This window comes from Trachinotus anak, unplaced genomic scaffold (genome assembly GCF_046630095.1).
Source record: "Trachinotus anak isolate AG129_WGS33_773 ecotype Australia unplaced genomic scaffold, CSIRO_AGI_Tana_v1 ptg000010l, whole genome shotgun sequence".
Taxonomy (NCBI): Eukaryota; Metazoa; Chordata; class Actinopteri; order Carangiformes; family Carangidae; genus Trachinotus; species Trachinotus anak.
This window is the reverse complement of record NW_027273861.1, coordinates 6,817,415-6,826,671: the sequence shown is the minus strand read 5'-3', so window position 1 is coordinate 6,826,671 and position 9,257 is coordinate 6,817,415. Positions and strand designations below refer to the sequence as shown.

Sequence of the window (9,257 nt, the reverse complement as noted above, 5' to 3'; positions counted from 1 at the left end):
GTTCACTGAGAGGATCTTTGGAAAATATTCCTATCTGTGTCTGAATTCTCTCCACCAATTTTAAACCCATCTGTAGTAGACATTATTGGAAAAAAGAGTAAGAAATTTTGAGATATTTTTTGAATTATTGGTGTACCCACACTCATTTTGTTGGTGACTTCGGATAGAAAGAATGGAAAAATGTTACATGGTCGTACCATAGTTGTGACCTCGGTGTTATTCAAAAGAGTCTTTTATTTATTAAAAATGTGTGTTTCCCTCAGAACTTATATGCACCCTCAATATGTATATGCACACACACACACACAGTCACATGTAATCAGCCAGAAAGAGAAGTTTTAATATAGTTTGTGAAATGTGACACAGTTCCAATGGCCTCATCATTCTACACTTATGTTCTCATAACAGGATGAGTCATTCATAAGTAGCATGTCAAATGAACTGACCAAACAAGTGAAGGAAAGGAGCACTGTGTGCTATACTGCTGATTGTGTCTTTCAGATACTAAACAGCACGTTAAGCTGTTCTTGCAATTAGATCAATGACAAAAGGAAAGATGTATTGGAAAAACTGCATATGCTAACTAAGAGCATTTAAAATCTCATTTTAAAGCTAACTTTAAAAATGTAATCTGTTGTAAATACATGATTGTTTTTCTGTATTAGTAAATTATTTGTAATTCAAAATTTTGATAATAACAAAGCATAGAAAAGGAGAAAAATACATCTGGCTATTACTACCTTCCACACTGTTCTCCACCAACTGGAAAAAAAAACTTCAGTGAATGTGGTGCATACATAATATTGGTGACAAAGTTTACAACAAACCCCAGTTAAAGGATGTAATAAGGATTTTCCCAGTTGTGATGTGATCCACAGAGCTCAGCATGTTGGGCACATTGTGCCTGATCACAGTGTACAGACAACACAGTTACTCATGTGCTAAGTGAGGAGAAATGTGTCTGTAATCTGTTGCTTAACAATAAATCTGTTCAAAAAAATCCTTTCACAGGGTTTGAAATGGCCACATATTACAGGCATCAAGGTTCAACTGTGTAATTATACAGAATATTTCAAAATGTTTTTGGTGCAAAAACAGCATTGCAGTGCAATTTTAGCTTAATTTCTAACTTTGAATAATAGTACTAACAGTAGTATAATAATATTAACTCCTTTATTTATAGAACATTTTAAAACCAGGTTTATAAAATGCTATGCTGAGAGAAGAACAGATATAAGACAACGAGTTAAATAATGCATACAAGGAACACACAAAATACATAAATATATTGTTTACAAGACCCAAACATTGAGACATGAGAGCAAAAGTAAAAAGTTGGCTGTAAGAAAGGAAAGAAAGAAACACTTTACAGTCTACTCCTCTAATAATGAAATGATTGATGACTTTTGAAGAAGTAGAGAAGATGATCATTTTAGTGTGTAACATCAAAATGTATAACAAGTGTACTGAAACTGGAATGCATACGGTTGTAATAATAGGGTGCACCCACTGTTTACCAGTGGTTCCCAACTGGTGGTCCTGCTTTTCATTTTTGGACCAAGTCTGTTGGACTGTATCTGTGTTTATACTGATCATAGCAGAGACTGAGGAGAATGTTCATGTAGAGCCTGAACACAAATATGGCTCAAAATACATTCAGCTTAGTTTTATTAACACCGAACAATAAAAGGAAAAAAAAAAACCATTGCATGCAGTGAAGCACTGGTCTGCATTGAAACCTAGCTTGAAAACAAATACTTTTCTCCTCTATCATTTTCAACACTGCAGCTCTTATATCACCCTGTTCTTTTTTATCAAGTCTGTCTACACGTAATGCTGTAAAAAATAGTTTAAGTATTCCTAGTAAGCCTGAAATAGTTGTAATTGCTATCGAAATTATTTTATGCTTTTTAAAACAATGGTTTTAAGCCCTCTCGCTGCAAAGGTTCTTATTTTTTGGACTAAAAGCAGTTGTATTTAAATTATTTTAGTTGCTACTTTTGTGAAATAAAATTAAAAAGGGTAGCATGGTGGTTTACAATTTTCCCTCATAGGAAGCTGAACACTTTGGCATGCAGGACTGATGAATGGAAATATACTGAATCAGTATTAAGTTAGTCTATGTCTGACTTGATGTCTGTCTTGGACCCTGAAGTTATACCAGTTGGGAACCACTGAACATTCTTTGTTTGCGGTCTACTGTATACTGTGGTGGTTGTACATATACTATGAATGCATTAATACTGTTTAAAGGGTATGTTCACCGAAGTTAAAGAAAAATATATTGTTTCATCCATCTCTATTGGCACGTAGCCATGCAGGTAGTTTTGTATGTATTTGTCCAAGATCTGAGATATCTGTCTCTGAGGTTTCTTTCTTTACTCCAAGGCAATGCAATGGAGGGGAATGTAATTTCGTTGGAAGTGCTCACAACACTGAAAAATTTAACAGCAGTATTTCTTTCTGTGAACAACATAACCATAGACCTCACCTTTATAAGACAATATTTCTGCAATATAAAGAAGCTGTAATAAAAACTACAAACAATGAGTTCTTATCCAAGGTAATGAGGGCACTGTTTCTGGAAAGACGTTGCTTCTAAGTTTTTTCAAATATAATATTTTATTGTTGTGTGCACCGAGGCATAAATCTTGGACAAATAAATTCTAAGTTAGCTGCATTGCAACTTTTTTTTTAGAATTTCAGTGAACCAACCCTCTAAGTTGAGGTCAATCAAGTGTATCAAGAAAATCAAAAATACAGTGTCTATTAGCACACAGGTGAAAATAGTCACATGGCAGCTGTTCAGTTATTTACACCCATTTGGAATGCCCAATGGCCTCCTAAGCACCTTTTTTTTGCGCTATTAAAAATGGCATACAGTGTGGTACAAATTGTTGCAATTGTTGCAATGTGCCCTTTAATAATCACCATAAGCTGGGTGGTGTTCTAAATGTCTGACACCATCAGGTGCTTATTAAATTCTATAGCAGAAAGGCTTCAGGCAGTATAAAAATTAACTTGTCTTATAGAGAGATGAGATGACTTATACCAGGAGACCAGAGTTTGACTTGTGTGTATCAAAAGTTAGTATTTACTTATTTTGAGACTTAGCTGACAAACCACTGGGTTAGGTTTAGGAAAAGATAATGGTTTGGGTTAAAATAGACCCTTTTAAAATAGACCCATGTTAGAAAGCCTTTCTGCCAGAGCTTCTCCCATGTGAATTACTGAAGTGGTCCAGGGGACCCTAAAACCCAGGTGTAAATAGCCACATTGGCTATTCACCCTGGGTGTAGATAACATTGATGTTTATAGGAACTTGGGTGCAAATAGCATTGTTGGCTACAGACACCTGGGTGCAAATAGCATTCTTAACTATAGACACCTGGATGCTAATAGCACCTGTTTTAAAAGGAGGAAATTATACAAATTTCTGCAGGTCCACTATAGATATTGCATACAAAAGGTAAAAAAGAATATAAGATGAATGGTTTAACTGCTATTACGTATGTACATTAACTGAAAACATGAAAATAGACATGTAGTTATGACACAAGCCATGATCATTTCAACATCCAAAATTTTGATAAAACATCATAAAGGACCAGTGCTGTACCCTGGATTACTGATTCTAACAGCATGATTGAAAAGACTAAGATGAAATGCTCAACATTTAATGCCATGTATGTGACTACCGCCCATCACTTAGACATTTGCACCCATTTGTAAAAGAAACACTAGATTCCTGATTGATGCTCTCTTTGACCTCCATAGGGAGTGAGTCGAAGAGGTGATCCTCCACAATCAAGCAGCTTCTGCGGAGGAGGCAGCACTGACCAAGCTGTGCCGGCAGACGATCCAGACAATTTCCCTTCAGTTCCAGATGTGCCAGCTGGGAGAGCTGGCCAATTTTCTCAGGAATGGAGGAGATACAGTTGTGGCCAAGACATAAGGTCCTCAGTTTGGTGCACTTGAACAGTTGCTTGGGGACAACCTCCACTTTGTTGCCTGTAATGGCAAAATGTTGGAGGTTCTGCAGAAAGCCAACCTCCAGTGGTATTACCACTATGGAGTTATGGCTAACATCGAGGTACCTCAACTTGAGGAGCGTGAATAATGAAGAAGGTAGAGACTCAAGCTTGTTGTGCGAGAGATAGAGTGACTCAAGGTTTTTGACATGGCTAATTGACAGTGGAATGGTGATGATCTTATTGTGCCAAAGCTTGAGGCACGTCAGTCTCTTGAGGTGCTGAAAGCTGATGACCTCCTCGATGGTGCGAATGTTGTTGGATTTTAGATCAAGCTCCTGAAGGTTGTTCAAACTGAAGATAGCATGGGGGATTCGCTCTAGCTCACAATTATGAAGCTCCAACTGTGCAAGATTCATCATTTTCTTCAAACTATTCAGAACTAAGAGTTTTGTACCATCATTATGAATGACCAACTCAATCAGATGTGGGGACAGATCTGTTATGTTTGTTGGGATCTTTGTGAGGTTGCTTTTGAGATGCAGAATCTTTAAGTGCCTGAGGTCTCGGAGAGACTCAAGTCCAATCATTTTATTGTTTTCAGAGTTCAGGTTACCAACTAAGTACAGTTCCCTTAAATTTTTCAACAAATATACCCAGCTAGGAATCTCAGCAACATCTGTGAATTTGACATGAAGGCACCGGAGGTGATCACGGAGAAAAATGAAAGCAGTCTGTTCAACTTTGGCCGGACAATGATAGAAGTGCAGCTCCTGGAGGTTTATCATTTGTGAGATCTTAGCTGTTATCCTGGCCTCTGGGATTAATTCTAGTTTAAGGATTTCCAAATCAGTGAGATCGAACACAGCATCTGGAACTCCGGATAGCATAAAAAGATGAAGTTCCAGTTTTTCTTGAGAATTGCGTGTTACATGCTGCCGCAATTTCTCAAAGGTCCACTCATGGTTCAGACTGATCTCTCGAAGTTTGTTTTCACTCACCTCTGAGAGAAAAACCCCAAAACGCTTCGAATACAGCTGGTCATACTGATCAACCATGTGGAGGAGGAACGCAAAGTCATTCTTGACATCAGGAATGTCACTGAAGCTGCTCTCCTCTCTGACTTTTTCAAAGGAATATTCCTTCAGTGGTCGCCGAAAAAGCCAAAACAATGTGTATATACAGATAATGCCATAAACACATATGATAGCAATATAACTAACAAGGAGCTTCTTTAACATGAAAGCCATGTTATGTGTGCAATGGAACTTAGCGTATCCAGTCAAATGCTTTATTTCAGGCTCACACACATGGTCAAAATCTATAGAGGCAACAAATGTCATTGTGTAGCAAAGGATCAAAATGAATTTGACTGTTTTGATGACTGTCTGAATAGCATACAGCCTGTAGATCAAGTCACTATCTTCCACGTGGGCACGGAATTTCCGTACTTTTTCAAACAAGGCCTTTGCTTGCTCACCATCTTTCTTGTCCAGTATGGTCATAGAGGGAATTTCACTCACAAGCTTTTCAGCAGAAAACGTGACCCCAGATTTAGTCAGCACTGGAGCAGACTGGTTTGGACTGCCTTCCTCGCTGCTTGTGGACAGATGTTTCAGAAGGGAGGAGGCACCAGCCAGTCTCTGCTTGTTCTCCTCTGAGTCCTCACAAGCAGTCTCGGACAGTGCTTTGGTAGTCCAAGGTGATTCGAAACATTTTCCAAGTATGGAAACAAAATGTTCTATTTTGGAACTTGTCTTTGGGTACTTGAACCAGAAGTTGCTACTAAACATTAATACAATAGTGTGGATAAGAGCGAGGTATGGGAAATATTTGGAATACCAAGGAAGGGCAACATGGTAGCACATCTGGTTGACAAAAACATACTGCTGAAAATCCAGCTTGGTTCTGACACCTGTAGGCTGGGGCTGCCCAAAAGTAACTGGCTGTGTGAAGTGAGTTGTAGGTGCAATAGTATCAGGGGGCCTTTTAGCCATTAAAGGAGCAGCTTGCTCCCCAATGGCACTTTCTTTGTTCCAGAAACCATCAGCTGTCTCCGGTGACTGTGGGCCCAAGAAGCCCCCTGCCCCCTCTGGAGTTTGTTCCAGAATGGGAAGACAAACCACTTGGTCTTTAGTTAATTGCATGGTTCCAGAAAATATGGCCAACATCAGCATAACAATACCAAGATAATCCATGAAGACATCCCACCATGGTTTCAGTATTCGATAAGTCGGCTGGATGTCGTTCAGGGAGGCTATTTCTGTGAGGGTGAACATTCCTGCAACAAAGAATATGAATTAACATAATGCTAGATCATTTTTGTAATTTCACCAAACTATTGAATGGCTTCCACATAATCTTTCCTAGTGTCTATATTGGACATTGGAAAGGAAGGTTTGTGTATATTAGGTTAGGTAAGTAGGCTTTGGCACAGGTACCTCTAAATTGCCTTTCTGTAGTAAAGTACGAAGTTTAATTTCCAAATGTATGTGCCTTTCATCTTCTTATTCAAGTTAAATGAGACTAACAAAGTTATCCTATCCTGTGTCCAACAGCATGTTCAAGTTATTTTTGTAGAGACCGAATTCATGAAAATAATTTTTCTTTAATACAGGACAGAGCTTTAAGCTTAGCTCCCAAACAGAGATTAGACTGCTGTACAGCTACTGCTGCCCTCACAGTGAGCCAAAAGAATAATGTGTTATGGCAGTCCTTTCCAAATTATTAAGTCTAAAATTTCCCACTTAGAATTTGCCTTTGGATGGGTGACAATATGGTAAACATCATAAAACTCTGGCAAATTCCATAATACCTGACTTTACAGTATGAGTTGTGACTTTTAACTATGGTACATGACAGACAACTGCAAAAAACAAACAGTTTAATGATAAATATTTCCATGTAACATTAATTTCCTTTAAAAAAAAACAGTGTTTGTAAATGATTATCAGCAGTTATGAAGAACATGTCCAGGCCCCTGACAATACCAAAGGAGAACATGTCTGATCATAATCCATTATTTACATCCTGCAGTGGCTTGTTCATCTGTCCAGTTTATGTGAGATACACTGACTAAACAAGAAGACAATTCTGAAAGAGAAAGGCTTTGTACATTGTAAGGCGATAAAGTGTTGGTTACTGTACTTTGTGATGGTGTTGTATTGGGTCACAGTAAACTGTAATGTGTTTCTAATACTTAATTTCTACTCCAATTTTAAACAACAAAGAACAAAATATTAGGAACAGTCCAAATACAACACAAAGTGCAGCCTCAAAAAGTACATTACTGGAGCTACTGAAATGGTAGTCTTAATAAAATCAAAAAAATGTCAGTAAATCAAATCAAATCAAATCAAATCAAATCAAAGTGCTTTAATGATCCGAAACTGAGAAATTGTTGTGTTGCAGCAGCAGCATAACTTACAATATATACAATACGATACAGATACAAATCAGCATTTACTGTGGATTTACTGTATTGCATTGTTTTATATTATAAAGGGTATAATATAAAACAGGATATTGGATATTGTGGACTCGAAAGAATACATTGTTTGTGTCCTCTAACAAGGCCACATTTACCAGGCTCATTTGGTAGAGGCTCAGAGAGGGCAGCCTTGTCAGATTGTTATGGATTTAGAGAGAGGGCTGGCCTTGAACTGGGACACTCATGAGCACAAGAATTGTCTGTGCAGACAGTGCATGCCATGTGTAACACAAATTCTGCATGCTGCAGACCTAAATGAAGCCTGAATCATCCTTAAGGCTTTTTTTTTAAAATGACTGTTCTGTGCAGCATCCTTTTCCACATGTAACCTATTTTACTGCAAATGAGTCTACTTCCACACAGCTGACAATCATGTGCTCTACTACCACATACTCAGTATCATAATAGCTAGTAATGGTTATGTGAACCCTTGACATGTGTTCGTATGCTATATGTAAAATTCGACCTATACATCATATCATCGTGAATCCATTGCAGGTTATTATAAAAAAAAACATTAAATAATAAGAAAAAATAATATCTTTGCAACCACTGCGACTAAATTCAATTGTATGTGCGCGTTTAAGTGCGTGTGTGTTGACAACATGAAGGTCACTATTGTCAGTGCGGCTGCAGAGCAGGCTGAGACCGGCTTCAGCAGCGAGACGCATCCATGGACACAAAACAAGAGGTGCGCCTGATGTCCTGAAGCATTTAAACGCAACACTAAAATCTGGGTTCCGCAAAAGAAATCACGACCAGTTCAGGTTACATTGAAGTATTCACTAGCGGTTTTACTGTCACCCTCTACCCATACCCATTCATTTCTCACTCCGCTGTGTAGCCTGCTAACATTACTGAGCCTGAGCCATTACGTTTATATTTGTGGACCTTGAATAGCCTAGATGAGGACCCCCCCCACCACCACCACCACCACCACCTTCAAACGCACAGATACGCACCTTCAGGTGTTCCGATCCAGTTTATCTCGATGACAGCAGAGCTGAACAACGCCTCTCCTTACATGCCATGTTTCGCTGCGGTGATAAATACGTCCATTCTTCGCATCGGTTCACCCGCAGGCCTGCTGGCCGGGCTGTAAGCAGCTTAGCCGACTACCCCCACTCTGCCTCAGATGGTCGGGTCCTCTGCCTCTGACTGGCGACACGGCCGGCACGGCAGCACCAGCTGCTGGAGATATACTGGGTTTGATATTATTCACAAACTCGCATCCTCATTGTGTTTCATCACGGCCATGTCCATTGGCAACAGTCATGTTGTGGTGTGCAGGATGATGTCGCCTGTTGTTGCACAGGTGTTGTATTTATTCATAGCAGAAGCTGATGATGTACAGCATGAAGAGCAGTTAAAAGCCTTGCAGGAACTGACCTACTGAAGTTAGGGACCGTTGTAAAAGTGCAAAGGGGTGTAATTTAAAGTTATATAACATATTTCTTTCCTTATAATATTAGATGATAAAATAAAATTTGATGATGTTGGGTAGGTGGGGGTCATGTTCATCGGGGCCTCCTGCCATTCCTGGTGCAATCTCTAAAATTTAAGTAAAATGCTTAACTGTTTTTCCCCCTCAACAGCTTTGTTACTTCTCCCAGTTTTATTGTTTCACAGATACTTCAAACAACCTATTTTGTTCTTGCTATCTTTGCTAGCGTAATAATAGACTAATCTTCTTTGCCTCATTAATCCACATCAGTCAGCAGGTGATATCCCACAACACGTCAGGCAAAGTGCAGTTGAACCTTTCTCATATAAAGTTATAGAAAAGATTGAATTTA

The 9,257-nt window shown here is 38.8% G+C and overlaps 1 protein-coding gene across 2 annotated transcripts; it reads right to left on the bottom strand.

Annotated features, from left to right (window-relative positions):
- Positions 1–316: 316 nt before the first annotated feature.
- On the bottom strand, positions 317–9,228 carry lrrc8db (leucine rich repeat containing 8 VRAC subunit Db). 2 transcript variants are annotated; one of them, XR_011692404.1, is made up of 3 exons: positions 8,424–9,228; positions 3,389–6,252; positions 317–3,355 (listed from the first exon to the last, which is right to left on the bottom strand). XR_011692404.1 is itself a non-coding variant. In XM_071487230.1 (2 exons), the coding sequence occupies exon 2, from the start codon at positions 6,248–6,250 to the stop codon at positions 3,695–3,697; it is 2,556 nt and encodes an 851-aa protein (XP_071343331.1). In that variant the 5' UTR covers positions 6,251–6,252; positions 8,424–9,228; the 3' UTR covers positions 317–3,694. The 2 variants fall into 2 exon arrangements, 1 of the variants encoding a protein (XP_071343331.1); XM_071487230.1 differs by having other exon boundaries at positions 317–6,252.
- Positions 9,229–9,257: the final 29 nt, after the last annotated feature.

Excerpts from the sequence above, each read along its gene's own strand:
- lrrc8db (XM_071487230.1), bottom strand. The coding sequence starts at position 6,250 with ATGTTCACCCTCACAGAAATAGCCTCCCTGAACGACATCCAGCCGACT.